This window comes from Empidonax traillii, unplaced genomic scaffold, assembly GCF_003031625.1.
Source record: "Empidonax traillii isolate 1590-97213 ecotype Southwest subspecies unplaced genomic scaffold, ASM303162v1 scaffold69:size3087049, whole genome shotgun sequence".
Lineage (NCBI taxonomy): Eukaryota > Metazoa > Chordata > Aves > Passeriformes > Tyrannidae > Empidonax > Empidonax traillii.
The window spans coordinates 951779-971313 of NW_020955262.1; the positions used below are offsets into that span (position 1 = coordinate 951779).

Below are 19535 nucleotides of genomic sequence, written 5' to 3' on the forward strand. Positions count from 1 at the left end.
ATGATGGATGTGCTAGTCTGCCCCTTGCTCCAAAGCAGTTTTGTAAATAATGAGCCATATAAAATTTGTGGTGTATTTAAGCAACAGGACAATTATTTTGAGTATGGCTTTTAGCAAGTCACTGTATTTTGCTTTAAATTAGCATAGAACGATTGAAAATGTTTTGACCCTTTCTGACCAAAATCTAAAGGGTTTGTGTATGGTCCATAACCTGACCACTCCACGTGCCATCTGCCTAGAAGTACAGTAAAGATTGAGATAAACAGATTTTGTGAAACAAAACACCCCAGTATAGGACATTTTATAAAAGAAAAGGAATAAAGACTCCCACTGAAAAGCTGGTGGTGTCAAATAATCATTTATTCTACTGTTGTTGACTTGCCCCTGTCTAAATGACAGGGGCTTAGCTACTAACAGGAAACAATATTACAACAAATGCTTGCAAAACCGTGTACAATTCCTGTCACATCAAAAGCCTGTGTGAATTGTGTGCTTTTGGCTTTAGTGTTCTTTTTTTTTTTTCTTCTCACATGTGCAGAAACAATACATGAGGAAGTATTTATGCTTATCAAGAGAGGAGGCTACTTTTTACAAACACAGCACATCAATGGATCTTAAACTTCATGTCTGAAGTTAGGGTGAATTTCAGGGCTGATGTCACATATTGTGCTCAAGAGCTTTTTCATCATGGTCTCCATGTTCCTGTGGTAGCTGCTCGTGAGGTTTCGAATGGTTTCTGTTGTTTGCTCTTCTATTTTAGCGGAGACGTTACCTTGGGAGCCCATTACCTGAAAAGCAGAAGGCTTCTGAGCAAAATAAAAGGTTATATATGACTATGTTTATTGTACTCTTCTTCATCATCCAGCATAAGCATAACACAAACACCTCACAGCACTTCCTAACAGTAAGGGTATGATCTAGGTAGAACTGTAGGCATAAAAGCAGGATTAAAGGCAACTCTTTCACATGCCCACAAGCAATGGGAATCTCCCCATGAAATGAATGTTTCCCAGCTCAGTGTGGGAACAAGATCACAATGTTTTGTCTTTTATATCACTCTTTTTAATTTGTTTTCTATTTTAATGACTAGTCAGCTAAGTTCTATCACCTGTGTGCTTCATTTGGCCTCACTGAGAATGCACATGAGCACTGCTGGGGAGCAAAACATGGGAAAGCCTTCCTGACAATGCATAATTACAGTTGTGGAGTACTTGAAATGTCTTCAGCAGTTAGTGATTTATAACCCTCAACAGACCTCAGACGAGGTCTTTTAATGTTACATTTTCTTATCTGGCGAAATACCAGACAGCTTCTGGCACAGTTAATATCAGGACATTCGCTTAGAATTTAATTGACTCTAGACTCACTGAACATTTTAGCAAGGTTATGTTATAAACAGATGCACACGTTCCAAATCCGTGACTTTGCTCCCTCCTCCCCCACTGCCCCAACATCCCTTGAATTTTTCCCTTATGGAAAAGTCCTTCAGATACCAGCAGAGAAGTTGTTTTCCACCTGAAGAATTCCGTGGGGGAAAGCAGGAGACTTTCCATGTGCTGGCAGAATAAGAAAGGAATAAGTAACATATTCTTGCTCCTGTCATGATCCTCTGGGGTGGACTAGCAGGTGAAGCTAACCTGTGATACGTTAGTGGGGTACCTAGAGGCTGACTAGAAACAAGGTCATTAGCTTTATTTTCTGTGTGGTTTTGGCCCAACCTAGTGCTTAAAAGAAGGAAAGCAACTTTGTTAAGATCTTTTGCTCAAATTACCCTCGCAGTTCCATTTATCAGTACCTGACAATGTAGTAAGACATTAGTCTGTCATTCACATGTGAAATACTTCAGTTTGGAAGAAATGTAGATTGTAGGCATAATAGTTAATACTGAGAAAAGATTATAGTTTTCTGTAGTAACTATTTTTAGCTGACATTTTATTTTAGCTTTTAGACAAGTTGCAAGGGTCATATATGGGAAAGGCTGAACAGCTTAGGCCAGATTTATGAAGCTGATTTTTTCCACTGGGAAAAATAACTTTGTAGGGATCCCAGATGGTTGCATGTTATCCAGCTACTAAATACTTTCGAAAAAGCTCAAGAAAAGTATTATAATTTTAAGAAGAGCCTCTGCAGACCTGCTCTCTCAGCTCATGCTAACATTGTAACTTGAGATAGTAAATTCTAACCCTTGAATGCGTTTTCCCCCCTCTTTTTCTGTTTCTGAATCTGGAGACCTTTTTCTTTTCAGAATACAGAAAATGCTCTGCTTAGTCTATGATTTCTGCTGGCCTTGAGGGTCTGTTCCTTATTTTGCCCGTAGGGGTTTTGTGCTAGCCTCGTTCCAAAGTTGCTAAAATATTGCACTGACTTGGAAGCCACAAAATTCAGAACTAGGCTATGCATCTTTAGAGCTCATTGATCTCAGACCCTGAGTACAAACACCGTGGACAACAGCAAACTTGGTTTGAGATGCAGGCTAAAAATTTTGCATGTTTTGAAAAAGTATCACTCATATTGTCATTCTAACCTCAAGTTAATTGTTATTTTCTGTTGCTATTGTTAATTCTGGATGGATGTGGAACTTCTCACAGTATGAGAAAACTTACTCCATTTTGGATATGAGCAACAAAAAGTAAGAGAAGGAATAGCATTAAATGAGACTGTGACAAAGAATTAAAAATACTTTGTGTATTTGTGTCCAAATACCCAAGTGAGTAAACGGAACTGGGCATCAGATGTCCCTCTGCACTGGTTTTGCTGAAGCTTCTGACTGCCTTCCAGACACAGGTTAATAATGATGACATTTGTCTGGGTAGATAAATGTTCGACATAATGGGGTCAGGGAACGTGAAGGAGGACTGTGATGATCTTGTACAACATGCTGTCATTTGAGGAGCAATATGTGTTCTGTCCTGCTTGTGTGAAATGTTCAGTCGACAAACAGTGGCCTTTTCCTGCAGCTTTAATGTTGTTTGTGATGAAAAAACTGAGTTCACAACAAAGCATCTTTACTCTTTTGCTATTTAAGACCTAAAACAAGAAGTCTGGCTCGACTGAAAAGGTAAACAGATTTTAGAGGTGTTTTTGCTTTATTTCAGTGTCAGTAAACATCTGAAATTGTAGATATGAGACAGTTCTACCTGGCCTGCTTGTGTGACAGTGTGTCTAGGGCTGGCAGTGTGTGTTAGAGGCTTTGTGTCTGTGTGTGTTAGAGGCTTTGTGTCTATGTGTGTTCCTAAGGCTTGTGATTCCCGCTGAAAATGTTTTATGACAGGTTTGTAAAGCAGTTTCTCTTTGACCTCTTTGACTTTTTTTTGGTGGCTGTTTTTGCACAAGTGGTTTCACTGCCTTTTCACACTACAAGCTGGGGGAAAAAACAAGAGCAAATACATAAGAGGAAGGTCACCAGGTAAAAACGGAATGGTTTGTGAACTGTCATGAAAATACTAGACAAAAATGCTAGATGCCATAAATGTATTAAATGGCTTTAATTCAGATATCAAAATATCAGCCAAGCCACTTTTACTATAGAAACAAAGTAGAGAAACTCCAAAATCTTGGTGATGTAAGTTGGTAAAAGATGCAGTCTTGTATCAGACAGCTAAAGTGGAATAGAAAGAAACATTTTAAATCTTTGCTTTTACTGACATCCACCTTACTGAAACCTCCAGTTTCAAGGCAGGAATGAGGTCTGTCTGCAGTTATAGAAAGAGCACTCAAAGGTATTTTTCCTTAAGGAAGATATGTCTTCAAAGTACAAGCATGAACCAAATGTAGAATCTGGACAATTTTAGTGGTAAGAGTCCACAATTTCTTCTACCAATGCATTCAAAGCCTGTGAAAAAGTAAAAATTAAGCATATGCACACACCATAGGTTGACATCTCTGTGTTTAATCAGTGTGATCACTGCAGTGTGATTTGCAGGAGTCTCCATGTAATACTGTTGGAAGCAATTTGGTTTATCATTGAGCAGATTGACACTACAAAAGGGCATATGCATGTTTCTTACTTACATTTGTTTGCTTGCTCCTAAATTCCTTCTCCCTCTGTAACCTGTAGTGGTCTATCTCGGCTGTGGCTTCTTCCTTGGCCTGCTTCAGCCTTTTCCCCTTTCCTAGTGGGGGAAGAAACTGATTTATTTCATACTATCACTGCCTCCCAAAAGATGAATTTCTCTAAAACAGAGGCATTTCAGATGGCATAGTAGAACGCTGACTTTGGTGAAAGCTTTGTCCATCAGCTTTATTTGCACAAGAGTGGTCAGGATAGCCAAAGTGATTTATGTAGAGTACTTTTTGATTGACAGCCAGTCATGCAAGGACCCATCTTCTGAGATCAACTTCCTGTGCAGAAGCACACATCAGATGAAAAGCTTGTTGGTTTGCTAACAACAGAAGTCTTTTTGCAACTACACATTTTCTCGTAGGACAAATGCATTTTTTTTTTTTTTAATCACAGCTTGGTGTTTAAATAAATATCTATCTTTTCTTTATCAGCAATAGTAGCAGCCAGATAACAGATTTTAGTTGTCACTGATGGGAAAAGATGTTATTCTGTAAGATTTGCTGTATCTATTGGTTGCCAGCATCCCTTCATCCCACACCAACTGGATTCTGCTTAGAGCTGGCAAATTTCCAGAATACTGCAAGATATGTCTTAACCATCACCAAACTGAGTTACAACCTTCAGGCTTTGTCCTTTTCTTCCCCCACCTTTTTCCTAACCTTTGTCAAATGCAGAGGTGAGTGATTAAGAGAAGAAGGAAGTCAATGGCATCCTCTACCAGTGCACAGAAGAGTGATTCAAAAAACCTTTTTTTTTCCTTTTCATTTTAAAGAAGAAGGGGATTTTTAAGGTGACATTGTAGGGTGCAGTGGAAACTAGAGCCTTCCTCCTGACCAAGCTTGTTGACATACCTAATTTTGTTTGCTGTGAATAGTTACTTTGTTTTAGGTGAAATACTATGGGTTTGTCAAATCAAGTGCACATAAGTCATTGCAGGACTGAGAATAAGGTAGTTCCTGGGTCTAGCAAGGATGTTATGTAAAGAATAAGAGTAAAAAGTTTGATGGGAATGCGATGTTTAAGTTTTTACGTGAAGGAGCTGGTGAAAATGTCATAAAAACTCCTCTGGACTTCTCTGTCTGCCTGTTTTGTATGAAGTCAGAAAAGTTGTGTGGATTCTGCTACACTCACTACTTTGTGAAAAAAAAAAAGTCATTTTCTAACTTATGGGACTCTAAACCCCTTGCATTGAATGTTGATATGTTATACTTGAGACATCCTTGCTAATGCTGATTTATGGGGTCTCTTTCTGTACAGCTACAATTTTAGGAGTGTGGGAGAATAAGCTTGCTCCCTTTTCTGAACAGAAGTATCCTTGATGTCTGAAAAACTGCTTAGTTTCTTAAATTAGGATATCACAAGGATGAAAGTGGCATCCTAGGCAACTTGATTTCATGTGTGACACATCAGTTAATTTACTTACTGTAACTAATGCAAGCATAGAAGGTCAAAGGTACCTTTTCTGAAATCCTAAGGAATGTTCTCCACCTAGGCTAGGAAGAAGACCATGAGTACTTCTGATTTGTTTTCTCTAGGCTGTTACACTAAGTTGGTTACATCTGAACTGGGCTTCTAAAACCTTATCAGGTGTGGCATATATAGCAACCTGCTTCCACTGAGCATGGCACAATGAGGAAGCTTGAGAGAAAAGCTGTTAGTTTTAATATATTTGAAATTCAGTAAAAGCCTGGGTAAAATGCTTGATCTGTCAGGAAACTACTTGCCCAGCTGATGGCTCCTTCTGAAGTCACTACCTGCAGATGGGTAAGTAGAAGCAGTGAGATGTCTGAAACGTGAATTACCTTTTCAAGTCATGATTCCTGGACTGGGGTTTTTTTTTGTGGGCATGGTTATTGGGGAACCTTGGCTGTGTGGCTGTATACAGGCTTTTTACAGGAAGGAGCAAACTACAGAGGAACTAGATAGCTTTATTGACTCTCAGTTCATGAGTGCAGGGCTCTCTTGTGTAGTAAATTATATTTCTCAGAGTCCTTCTGCCGTTGAACCACTGTGCCCATGTATGAAGGGGAGAGAGGCAGTTTAAAATCCAGAGGGTGTTTTCCCAGAATTTGTATTTGTTGGATAAAAACTGATTCCACCAGCTTCTGCCACTCACTGTATGAAGTGTTGGGTGAACAGACAGTTTTTGTGTAAGAGCCTGACATCAGTCTGGACAACAACATTTGGAACCAGGTTTAGGTCTGTATTTTGAAGTTTCCCTTATTCTCCTCTCCAAATTTGGAGCTGATCAGCCTTTTGTAGAGTTTCCCTCTAGGAGTGGAGCTGGGGGGTGATTCTCTGGAGCAGGCATTCGGGGGGAAGTGACTATGATGAAGCTCTGCCAATTTCACCAGCTGAGGAACTGGATCTCTATAGCAAATTAAATTATTTCAAAATCAGTGGGATTTTAATTTCAAATTCCATCTGGGGGGCCATCTGTAGTAAATATGTTGCATATTTGGCCACCAGATAGATAAATACATCCTTTTAAAATGCACAAAATGGAAGGAGATTTACTGTAAAACAGCAGTTCACTTGCCTCTGACAATGTAGCTAGTGAACCAAAATGTATATATGTACATACGTGTCAGCTCTTGACAGGGCACTGGAGTAAGCACAATGCAAAGGGTACCACTGTGGAGCAGCAGCCATTTCATTTTACCATGATGCCTTTAGGATTGGCACAGCAGGAACCTGCTGCTTCCTATTTAATTAAGTGGAAAAGCTGTGAGTAAATTACTGCTAGTTCAACAACGTTGTGGACAGAATCGGCAACTGCCAACATATGCGACAGTGCATATGCTGCACCTGATTAAGTTAAGCAGAAACTCGAGCTAAACCCGCTGTTCCACTAGAGACAAACCAAAATTAATTAATCAGTCTGTTGTTAACCACTTGTCTGCTACCTTGGTTGTGCAGTACGGGACTGCCTTTTCGAAGCCTTGCTGATCGGCTGGGTTGGGTTCTGTGCAACCCTTGCACACTGAAGGGTGGCAAAGCATTGAAATTCAGCCAAGGTCGTGCAAAAAGAGGATGAGAAACGCAGGAAGATGGGCAAACCCACCTGTCTCTGTGTCATTTCCTCTATGACCATAAAGGTGAGGTACATAAAGCTCCAAGTCTGAAGAGATTTTGCCGCAAAGTCCATGCTGTGGGGGCCCTGCCCCTCTGGTTTGCTGCTGCCCCTCTGTCCCTCCTTCCATCCTTGAAGACAGGGAGCAGCAAAGCAGCTGTGCTGTGCTTGGTTTCCCTGTCCACTCTTGTCCACGATTATGGTAGCTGACAGCCTATAAATTTTTAGGCATCATGTAAAATTGACCAAATCTTAAACAACTTGCTGTAAAAGTCAGCCCCACGTTAGATTTTCTTGCCTAGCATGGGAAGGTATTGTCAGCATGGGGAAAGGCTGTGTTCTTCTTTCTAGGTATTTCTGTGGTGGTAATTAAATACCTAGCTCTGATTAGATCCAAAAGAACTTCTCTTTTAGATTATTGGGGTTTTTTAGATCTTACAAGAATAAGACAGTAGGAGGCAAAAATGGTGCATTCTAATCTGTTCAAATAGTAAGTTATCTTACTTTCCAAAAACTGCAATGCTAAAATTGGCTTTTTGTTTTCAAACATATCATCTAGGCTTCTAGCTGAATTTCTGCATAGAAATCAAACCATTTGAAGAAGTTGCCAAAGATTAATCATATTCTCCTAAAATAGAACTGCTTCGGTTGTCTTCAAGAGTGCTAAATTGTCTGCAAATTGGGATTTGGGGATGCTCATTTTGTGAAAACTATTTTGTACTTTTAATAAAATACAATAGAAGCAGCTGATCAGTATATATAGCTTTTTTTATAGTAGATAAAATATGTCTTGGATATTATCCAAGAGAGTGCTATGGATATAATTCTGTTTATAATATCTTATTTTGATTAACATTTGGTTTTAATCTGATTTCCTGAAATCTTTAATCTCAGTTTTCATTTTATTAGGCACAAGAAATTCAAGCCAAGCCATAAAAATCTATAGGAAAACAAGTGTTGCTAAGCCCAGTGTTCATGACACATTTGTTTCCCTTGTTTTACCTAAAAGGATTTCAGGAATTGATGTCTTGGCTCTGATAGTGCTCAGTTATTTCTGGGACCCAAATTATGCTTTAAGTAAAAATGATAGATAAAGCAGAGCTGCATTCTAAAGGCCAAAGGATTGCAGACTGGATTGGCTGGTGTTTAATCAATTCAATAGTTTCAGGTTTGCAGATGTGCATTTACTAATTAATTAATTCAAGAATTATTAATTTGTCAGGTATAACAGATATGGGCTAATGATACAGTAAAGATATTGCAAGCCAGGATAAAGAGTATTGAGCTAAAAGTATGAAAAAGCATGTATAGAGGAGCTTTAGCACCATATTTTTGCTGTGTTTCATGTCTATCAATATAATTTTATGCACTATTTTTTCAGTTATTTCAAGTGGGGTTTGAATTACGAACAACTGCACATATGTCAGCAAAAACTAGGCCTATTATCTGTTTATATACAACATTACATGTGTTCACACTACATTTTGATCTGGTTATGTATCAACTGTAAACACTGCAGAGTAGTTTTGCTCTTCACATTTCCTTGAAAATGCCTTTTCCTGGTTGTGTCCCATGAGCAATCTGCCATTCATTCTTCTGACGTTCCAGTGTGAGCAGGACAGCCAGACTCATTGGCACAGGGGTGTTGTGCAGGGCCTGTTTGTGGTGACAAAGGAGGTCACAGGCACAGTTTAGCAGGGACAGGACTGCATTGGCACTGCCTGGACGGGTTCATTGCTTTCACTTGCAGCCCAGACCTGCTGAGCCCAGGCCCTGAGCAGAAGCTGCTGATTTGAACCGGTACCAGGTGGATCTGGGCTGGCACTTTCTGGGGTGAAGCAGCACGTCCTTGCCTTGTTTCACCCAGCTGTGTGCCCAGGTTAACCAGCTGTGCTGGATATATTGGTTGTATTTCATGTACTTCCTTTCATCTTAGCTTTTATTCTTAGAGACAAACTCTGCAATCTGATCTAACTGCAGAAACACTCCAAGGAAGAGACTGTTGAAATAATTCAAATTTGGCATTGCCAGATTTGCCTCTAAAAGAATCCCTTTTGTCCTTATCTCATAGGATTTAAGTTGTGATGGTATAGTTAAGTATCTAAGGTGGTGTAGTGACACTGCTATGAAAAATACTGAAATTATGGTAACAAGGGAATTTTTAATTTTGTTTTGTAGCTTCACTGCAAACCTCTTGTAGTGGTGAATGTAATGATTGCCTAGGTATAATTATTCTGCTAGATTAGCTATAATGCTTGGTTTAGCACAAAATCCAGGGTGGATTTATTGAAACTGTTTGCCATTGATCTGCTATACCCAGGAATAAAATCTTTTGGAAATTCCTGAAGTTTTTCATGGCATCATATGGAACTGCTGAGGCTGGAAGGAATCTACAGGGGATGCTCCTGCTTGGAGCAAGGGCAACTTGACCAGGGCCATATCCAGCAGGTTTTGAATATCTCTGAGACTGGAGACTCCACAGGCTCTGTGGGAAGCTTGTTCCTCCCTCACAGTCATTGCTTTGTTTTCTTACATTTAAATTTGTGTATTGAATTTTTTGTTTTTCTTAATAATTTTTGTATAAATGCAAGAAAAGTATGGCCTTAAAAGGAATAGAGAAGAAAGTCATACTGATGAATTATTTTCACTCTAAACATTTTTACTGATAGCAAAATTCTTAATAGCTGTTTTTCTGTAGCTGGTTAATAACTCCTACCAGTGTATTAGTGGTGAGGTAAGCGTAGGTAGTGGTTTAATTCAAGTTTCTGACTCAGAGAGATCTTGAAGATACTTTATCTGTAAGAAACCCTGTGATTATCAGAAGCAAAGTGCGGCTGAGGTGATGAGACAGGAGTGTGTCTTTTGCAGAGTAGAGTAAATGCACCTGTAACTGTATCTGGATTCTGCAAGACATTCATCTTCAGTCATTACTTTTATGTTACAATGATAATTTTCATTTTTGAAGTTCCTTAAGTTTTAAAGCCTCTTTTTTAAGTGGCTATTTTAGAAAAAGCTAAACTGACTCATCTGGTTTTAAAAACAAACCCAAATGAAATTAAGGCAACATAAAAACCCCTCAAACCAAAAGTAAGGGGTAATCAGCTTCAAGCTATCACAGTTAAAGGCAGTCTGTCTTCAGGCCAGACTCTCCCTCCCTCCACTGGGGCTGTGTCTTTCCAGGTGATATGCTTTCTTGCTTTATACAGTGTGTTTCCTCTGCCTTACATAAGAGGGGAAAAAACACCTCTCTCAGTGCACCTGTTTTGGCTACATAAGGATCAAATCACTTCTTCATTATCCCTTGCTTTCAGGTTTGCATTTGAGAGAGTTCTGTTTTATGAAGGAGAGAGAATTTTTTTTTTTTTTCTGTCTATTGCTTCTGCAAGACACAGGCAGTGGTTGGGTGCTCAGGGAACGGGACTTGCCTTTCCATGTGTTTTTTGTGGGCTGCTGTGCAAATTGAGATGTCACACTAACAATTAATGAACACACAGCATTGCTGATTCTACAGCAGTGTAGAAGGGATGTGGAGACTACACAAATTATTTCTGTTTAGCTTCCATTTCTCCCTAAAAAACAAAATATATTCTTTATCACACTCTTGCTCCACACGACATCACTGCCATGCATTTTAGTTGAGTTGTGCAGCATGGCATTGTTTCCTGCTGCTGGTCTCCAAAGCAGGATAACTCCATGAAACAGTTATCAGTGTTTCAGTGCTAATGCAGGTCAGTGGCTCAAGGGGTTGGTGCCTACACTCAGGAGAATAATTACTTGCACCATGTAATAAAACTTCTACAAATGATCTATTACAGTATGGAGAGTGCTTGTGATTTTACTGATTACTATCATGGTGCTGAAGTTTCCCTTTTGTTTTCATATAATTTTTTTAAGTCCAGCTGAGATTAGGAGACTAGTTCCTAGATTTTGCAAGTAAAGAGGAACATTTTAATAGGACTTATGAAGAAAAATAGAGTTTGGAGCCTGGTCCTCCAGAGCTGGCAGCCAGAGGCATATAGAATTCTAGTTTAAATAGCTAAGGAAGGCAGTAATTACATTACTGGCATTGAGATAAAACAAGAATAAATCCGGATGACAGGATGAATATAACAAAGAAAACCTTTTTAACATAATAAGGCACATGTGCATACACACACAAACACAGAATTTTAAGCAAACTCTGCATGTTCAGGTTTGGTTAAATGCCTGGTTGCAGTCAAGGCACAGCATTAATGCATGCATACAGATGAAATAATGTTTTTCTGTGATCCTCTGTAATTCTTAAGAGCTTGCACTTGAGAAGTACAGTAAAACCAGGCCAGCTACTTACTTTTTTTTGCTTCCTCCAGTTTGTCCTTGGCACGTTTCTCTGCCTGCAAAAGCTGCTGGATTCCCTGAGACTGGCTGGTCATGCTGATTGCTGAGGCCGGTGAACTTCTGTGGAGAACAGAGCTTGGAGGGAGTTTTATGCAGCTGCCAGGCTCTTCCTTGTGTTTTTTGTTCTGTGTCTTATTACAACAAGCTTCCAGATTGCACCAAACCAGCCAGCTCTGCCTGGATTGCTACTGGGCAAAAAGGCGTGATAGTGTAATTGGAAAAACACTGCAGCAAGGCTGAAAGGAATGTTCTCTCCTCTTCAGGGTCACAGAGAAGTTGAAGTGTCCAATTGACACACTGGAGGAAAAAAAAAAAAAAAAAAAACAACATTTCAATTGGCTTATATTTTAATGGGGATGTTTTTTCTTTTTTTTATCTCTTACTGCTGAAGCAGAATATAGTTAATCATGTCAGAGGAACTGAGGGAAAAATGGTTTATTGGATTTTTCTTTTAATTAAACTTTGCCTCAATGTGAAGAATCAGATTCAGTCAACACCTAACTTTTGGTTCAAGACCATGAACTGCTTGTAGGCTTTTGTTTGGTGTTACTTCTTAACACTATAGGTTAGGGTTTTCACTTATTAAAACAAATCTTCAGTAGAAATGAATTCATTATGACTAAAGTTTAAAAAAGCATGTGATGGTTGAGGTACACTCTGCCTTGTCATCTGCCACGATGGAGATGAGTGCTGGGATGGAAAGCTGTGGGATTAGCTCTAAGACCCAGACTCTTGGAAGGTATGAATGGTGGTCCAGGTTTAAGTCATAACACACACAATAGTCCAGTGAACGTCTGAGCGTGGCTGTAAAAGCACATCCCATTCCCTACAGAAGAACAGAGTGTTTTGTGAGCTACTACATGAATAAGCAGCATGTTCATATTCTGAATCCTTATTAGAAAAAGACAACAAATCCCCCTCTCAAAGGTACTCTGACCGTTGCATAGGAGAGGGACCTGTCAAGTTGCATAATTAAAATAGATTTGTAGAAAAGTACTTTATAGCGCTAGTGAAGTGTATTTATTATAAGTTTATTCAAGATGTAGCTCTGCCAGGATCAGAAATCACATTCTGATGTGAATGTTTTTTTCTTCATGCCGAAACTGTGAGATGCTTCCTCATCTCCAGCACTGAAATCAGGGGTTTGCTGTAGCTGCAGGAGAACAGACATGGCTATATTTAGAAGATTGTAATGCATAGCCTTGGAGTTTATTTTATTCAGACACAGAAGAAGAAGTGATGATCAATTCTACAGAAAATGTGGAAACTGTAGGGTTAGGAAGCCTGTTGTGCCACTGGGACTCAGCTGCAAGTGATATTACTGGCAAAGAAAAGCAGAAGTGGAAAATGAAAGTAAAAAAATGAAGAGATTTGGTTTACTTGGGGCAGGAAACTTGGGCTCAGAACTTTAAAGCAGTAGTTACTTAAAAATTAAATAGGAAGTGGAAATGTCAGGCTTTTCTCATACATCAAAAGTATATTCCAGGCAAAGGGACTTGTCGGGCAAATCTCATAGCTACAAGAAATGTTACAAAACTGCTAGGAAATTAAACTGTTTCAGAGTTTCAGACTTGGCTGAAAGCATCATGGGTCAGACCCTTTAAATTTTCAGAGCAGTTCTCAATGCTGTAATTATGTTATGTGGGCCTCAGTAATGATCTCAACTTTGATATTTACAATGTGTTAATTAATATTTCACAGAAAATAGTTTTATATAATGAATTTTTATGGGGAAAAAAACCCACCCTTCAACAGATTATGAAACTCTTCCATTGACAAAAAACTTAATATAGTCCTTTAGTAGATCCTTTGAGCTGCATATGTCACAGTTCACACAACTCAATATTTTTCTGAATTAAAAAAAAAAAAAAATCCCAGTTTATAATTTTCCTTGTGGTTGATTCACATACAGTGTGGTGGCATGCCATGCTGGCATTCCTCCTGGCATCAGGCAGGTAATAGCACAGCTCTGCAGGGGAGAAGATGATAAATTATTTTGGCTGGTGCTTACGTATAGGCTTTGCTAAGACTCCACACAAAGTACTGCCACTTAGAACTAGTTTCAGAGCTTACCCAATGATGTTGGTGATGATCTCAGACTATGCTGACATGGCACCTCTGTGAATCTCACTTAATGGATAATTCACTAAAATAAAGTAGGTTAAGCCACTGACTGACCAAACAGGCTCCTACTTCATCATACAAGCTCATAAGAAACTTCTCCTTGTAGTTGCTGTCTTTCTTTCCAAGTTAGCTCCAGACTCATTAAATTAGAGAAGAGAAACCGATGTGGTGACTGGTGATGGGGGCAGGAGAGGTGTTAGCAGAGTGAGAGAAGGCAGAGAGAAGTGTTTTTACTTTTGTTTAAGGCTCGTTTTCTTCTCAGCATTTGGCCTACCTATTTCAGTCTCCAGAATTTCCTGAGCCTTTTCTGGTTATTCCCACTGACAGAACAGGAAAAATGGGCTTAGTTCTGTCATTCTCACTCCCTCAAAGCAAAGCTGTAGAGCAAGGAAACAAAGAGTCTTATAAGGGATGAGAGACCCTGCTGAGCTCTCCCTGCTCACCCACAGCTTGAACAGCAGAAACACTCTAAATCAGGTATTTCTAGTTTAGGTGGAGGCTGTGCAGCTGCTGTTTTATCTCTGCAGAGGGAATGTCAGGGACGGTGGCTAAGTTCACCCCAGGTAATTCAGATTATTTTATTTGGAAAAAAATCTGCCTGCTGTAACTCAGATTGAGCCTTACCTAGCATGAGTGTACTAATTTGTCAGTCCACCTACTACTGTGCAGTAAAGGCAGTGCTGTGGCACCCTTTTATTGTGGTTTAAGTGTGCACAGATTCTCTGGTGTGTAGGAGGGCAGCAGGCAGAGTTTCTGCTGAAATGTGTTTAAGTAGAAGGTCTCCTGTTGCCTCTGTGGCTGTACTTCCCAAAGAACAAACTTTTCTCTTTTTTTTTTTTTTCTAAATCACTTTTTAAAATTACAAAAAAAATTCTTTCCAAATGAGCTGCAAGGACTGCTAAGTAGCAACCTTTGTTCAGGATAGAGCTTCAAAGCAGTGACACTGATTCAATGAGAGCAGCCTGTTAGGCAGGGCAGCTGCTGCGGGTGCTTTTGTGTCTCTGTGCACCTTTTGTTTTGTTGCTCTAGCAAAGCCTAAGTAAGGAAAAGCAGGGTGCACACCTGCAAAGCTTCCTGCAGCACGATGGGGACTGCTTTTCTGATGAAAATGGAGCACCTTCAAATGGAGTAAGACCTATCATGCTGAGGAAGAGTAATGGGCTCCTGTTAGCATTCATATCAAAAAGTCTTTGTGCACAAATTAAAAAGCACGCAGTGAAAACCATCACTCATATCTGAAAATCCTGCCCTTTTCTCTCTGAATCCAACAACCATGTTTGCTCATATTAGAAGAAAAAGTTATGAACTTTGTACTGAAGTTGTAATTATGTCTGCAAGCTAAGATTCTTGCTGCGGTGTTTTCTGACACTGACATTCTCACTCTATTGCCATTAGCACAGTTCATCTCAGCAGCCTCAATTTCACCCATAGGCCAGAAAAATACGGGAACAAATAGGTATGCAAAGATGAATAAATATTATAATATTGCTAGAGGCAGCTTGCTGCCATGCTGTCTGGGTGAACTTATTGACTGCTGGCCAAGTCTGCAACACAGCTCCAGCTTCAGCTGCCATGGCAGTCTGACAGCCCTATACTGAACACCTACTTTAAACCAACTCATATTTTTTCCTAAATTTGGCCTGTGTCTTAATATGAGTAATTATGTTTGCAACTATAGCGAGTTTAACATTAAGAGAAAGCCAGTGTGAGCTGTGTATTTGCTTATTTTTTCTTAAAAATCTCTTCAACTTCCAGGAGAAAAATTAGGATTTTTTTTTTTTTAATATGCATGTGATAATTTGGGAAGAGTAAATAGTAATAATTTAAAAAATGTGCAAAAGAGAAAGGGAAAAAAAGGTGTAGTCTCTGTGGTTAACTTCCAGGTTAATTTATAACTTGACCATCAGTATGGTTGAGATTATTTCCTGGTTTAAGTATGTGGTGTATTCACCCCAGCCAGCAAGCCCCCACCCAGCAGATCTCTCACTCCTCTGTGGTGGTGTGGGGGAGAGAATCAAAAGAGCAAACTTCTGAGTCAAGATCAAAACAGTTTTAAAAATGAGGGTAAAGGGTAGAGAGGAGACAAAGTGATGCAAAGTCACTTATCACCTTCCAAATGCAGACCAATGCCTAGTCAGCCTCCAAATAGAGACAACCGTGGAGAGTCCAAATCTCCAGTCACATTTCTGAGTTTGGCATTGCATTATTACCTGCAGTGTCCCTTTGGTCAGTCCAGGTTGCTGCCCTGGCTGTGACCACTCCCAGCTTCCTGCATGCCCCAGCCTGCTTCTGCAGGGGACAGAGTTGAGGAGCAGAGAAAGCCTTGACACCCTGCAAGCCCTGTTCAGCAGCATCTGAAACACTGGTGTGCTATCAGCACAATTTTAGTCGCAAGCCGAAAACCTGTGGGCTGCAGTGAAGCAATTAACTCCATTGCAACCAGACCCAGCACACAGTGGTTCATTTCAAATAGTTTTCTCTTTTCTTCTTTTCCCAGTGCAACTATTTGCTCTCTTCTTTCCCACTCTTCTGTACCACAATCGTGCCTCTTCACTTGTTACGTCCTCTCTATGATTTTTAGCATAGCTGCCTTTCCCTGAAGAAGTTTGCAACTTCACCAGTGTATTTGTGCAGTCAGGCACAGAGGGGAGGGGAAGTGGAGAGTCATGTAAGTATATTTTGAACTGTGTAGGCTAACCAACAACTCGCATCCGTGTCACAGTTCAACATTCACTTGAAGAAAACTGAGTGTAGTATATCAGAAAATTTCAGTGCTGTCTCAAATTAGATTTATCAAGATCAACAAGTATACCACAAAGAAAATAGTTCAACTTTGCAGTGTAGAGGAGCTGAATCTGTGGTCCTCTGTACTGTTCTTATGCCTACTACTTGGTCATTTAACTAATTCTCTGACCTTTGACAAAATCTTAATTTTCTACTCAGTCATTTCATTGTATTTCATTCCACCCCTGAGCAACACCAGCTTGAACTGAAAGTGAAAAAAAGGAATAAGAATTTCCTTTCTTGTAGTGAAAATGTTGATACTTCATAGGAAGAAGGAAAGCTTTATTTGGAAAAGCAAGACACAAAACCTGGAGTGGAAAAAATGATGCATACTCTCAATCTGTCTTTTAAGGCCGGAGTAGATGTTGCCTTAGCTAAAATAGTCCTTGTAGAATTTCCTATTATTCTGATACAACTATGAATGCAAAGGGGGTGTTTTTTTCCTTATTTCGTAATACCTGCTTTTGAATTAGTGTTTCTGAAACAAGAAATGTGTATATGTACTTATGTTAGTACCATGTGTGTGTACACAGGTATGTGTTTTTGTGTTGAGATTTAAAAATCTCTTTTCCAGCACTTTCTAATGCCCTCTAGGATATTTGGTATAATTAAAAAAATAAAAATAGAATTTACCCTCCCTTCATAAGAGAAATCAGAAGGTTAACTAATTTTAGCCTGTTCACCACTTTACATCACATCTCTGGTATTTCTGTTCTCCGTTTCTCTTGCTCATCATGTGGCTGTGAGAGTAGTGAGTCTTGTGTTAGGCAGTTCCTCATCTTAGAGGGGGAAGGATTTTTCATGTCAAGCCTTCATGCAGTGTAAACATTTTTTTTTTCCCCCGTTCTGTTAGTAACTCATTGGGGCTTGAGTTTTGCTTTGCAGAAAGTAATTCTGCTGACGAGGATCTCTGTATGTTTTAATGTAGAGCATTTGTGCCTCTTATGGGCTTGGAGAAAAGGTCAAAATTCACTATTAGTTTTGCTTTTCTTTCAAACACTTCACTTGCAAGTGATTTCAGAGCTTAGTGAAACTAAACACCCTTACAGTGTGTTAAACATGTAATGAGTTCTGGCGCCAGGTCACTTCAGGAGTGGGCTGCCCACTGTGCTGGGTGCGGGGCGATAGCTGCTCCCACACACCTCATCTTCCCTTACCCTGCTGCTTCCCTGAACCTTCCTGCTTTATCCAGCAAGGAGCTGCATCTCAGACCTTCCTGATAGATTTCCTTATATTTTCAGGGCTGCCACCTCAAAAATTGGCATCAGGTTATTTTGCCTAAGCTAGCCCTAGTGAATATTTTGGACTATGGCACGATGTGTCATCAACTGGTCAGTGTTTCTAATCATTTTAAACTATTACCTTATATGTGTAGTAATTTTTAAGGTGCAAGTACAGCGGCAGAGCTTGTGAAGAGAAACATGGGCGAGGCGGAGCTCAGCAGTGCTTGTGGCTGCCACATGGATGGGAGCTGGCTCCTGGCTCCACAGGCCACCACGTTGGTGATCTGCTCCTGGTGAAACACAGGAGATGATGCGTTTCCCAGACAGGTGTGGAGTCCCACAGAGCTCCCCTTGGCTGGCGCTGCCCGAGCCCTGCTGTGGGGGCACTGGCTGACCTGGTGGGGAGCAGGAGGAGAGGGGAGGGAAGAGAGCCAGAGGTGTTATGGGCCTGGTTTGAGGGACTGGGATTGGGATGGAAGGTGAGGTTGGTGGGAGCTGGCTGTAAGGAAGCTGAGCCCTCATAACACCTTCCCAGAGGAAGGGTGAACCTTGGCTCCAAACTGTGCTTTTGACCCGGTGTTGTTTGGAATTGTCATTTGCCTGGGATGGAAGATAACAGGAGTGGTGAACCAAAGATAGTTCAGAGATGAGGTGTCATTGTCCTGCAAGTGTAATAGACTGAAAAGGTGCATTGCTGGCAGGAATTGTGCTTTTAATGGTGGATCTTGTAGTGTGGGCCGCCATGGCATAGCTACATATGCCTCCCTCACAGCTCCTGTGTGGGGATGTTGGCTCTGCAATTCTGAGGTTATTGCATGGAAGGTCAAGCTTTGTCTGGGAGAACAAAGAGGAATAAAGTATTACACAGCAGGAACATTTTGGAAGTTCCTTGTCTACCCACAGGGAGTATTTTCTGGCCCTGCAGAGAGACACAACATTTCTGGTATCACACGGCATTGAAAAATGTGAGCCTGACTGCCATCTGTGCTGTTCTAAAGTCATCACATGAACAAGGTGGATGACTTTAAAAACAATATATATATTTTTAATACGAAATGGAACTTCATTTATATGCAGTTCATGGTAATATGAGAAGTTTGCTCTACTAAATATATGGTCAGATAGGAGGTGCTGGAATCAAAAATAAAGCAAATTATCAATTTGATTATTCTGATCAGCTGTCTATCTTATCTTTGAAAAAAATGCCTGGAAAGATTTGAAAGATTTCCTTTTTTTTTTTTTTTTTTTTTTTTTTTACAGAAAGAACTGGAATCAATCTACTATGAAAGCATAAAGTATTCTCTGTATTTTTGTCTGAAGATATTGTGAATATTTGCATTGCTCTTTTTTGACACTATGGGTATCAGCCAAAGCAGCACAGATTAAACCTTCTCTCATGGAGTATGGCAGAGGCTATAATAGAAGCCTCTCAAAAGAAAAAATCATTTCTTTGAAAAACCTCAAAAGATACATTAAAAAAAGAAACTTCATGCTTATGGTAACGTAACCCTTGATAAAAGGCTGCACAATATTGGCTCTCAAAACCCTCTTGAAATTAAATTAAATCCATTGAAATTCTTCAGTAAAGGCCTAACAAGTAATAGCTTTTATTCTGTCAGTGTGCTCTACTGGATCTTTCCCTTCCAAGCCACCTGAGATCCTCCTCTTAATAGCAGAGATGATTGTAGAAATGTGTCCTAGAATTCAGGATGTTACAGCAGTTCATCTGTTCATTTCACTTCTCCCCCTTTTCTGGGTAGGGGTGACACCTTATGCAAAGTACTGAGAATCTAAGAAATTACTCTTTTACTACCTCTTTCTGGCCACTTTACTCCTCCTTGCCTTCAGAATAAAACAACTCTCCTTTTATGACATAAACTGTGACAGTACA

General features: G+C 39.9%; 1 protein-coding gene across 1 annotated transcript; it reads right to left on the reverse strand.

The window, feature by feature from the left end:
- Positions 1-342: 342 nt before the first annotated feature.
- On the reverse strand, positions 343-11647 carry ATP6V1G3 (ATPase H+ transporting V1 subunit G3). The gene is made up of 3 exons (XM_027880405.1): positions 11467-11647; positions 4012-4112; positions 343-788 (listed from the first exon to the last, which is right to left on the reverse strand). The coding sequence occupies exons 1-3, from the start codon at positions 11546-11548 to the stop codon at positions 615-617; spliced, it is 357 nt and encodes a 118-aa protein (XP_027736206.1). The 5' UTR covers positions 11549-11647; the 3' UTR covers positions 343-614.
- Between the last annotated feature and the right edge of the window lie 7888 nt (positions 11648-19535).

Bases quoted from the DNA above. Each gene is read 5' to 3' on its own strand.
- ATP6V1G3 (XM_027880405.1), bottom strand. From the start codon at position 11,548: ATGACCAGCCAGTCTCAGGGAATCCAGCAGCTTTTGCAGGCAGAGAAA. The intron at 4,113-11,466 runs GTAAGTAGCTGG...TTCCCCCACTAG, and splicing joins ACTGGAGGAAGCAAAAAAAA to GAAAGGGGAAAAGGCTGAAG. The intron at 789-4,011 runs GTAAGTAAGAAA...TCTGCTTTTCAG, and splicing joins TTAGGAGCAAGCAAACAAAT to GTAATGGGCTCCCAAGGTAA.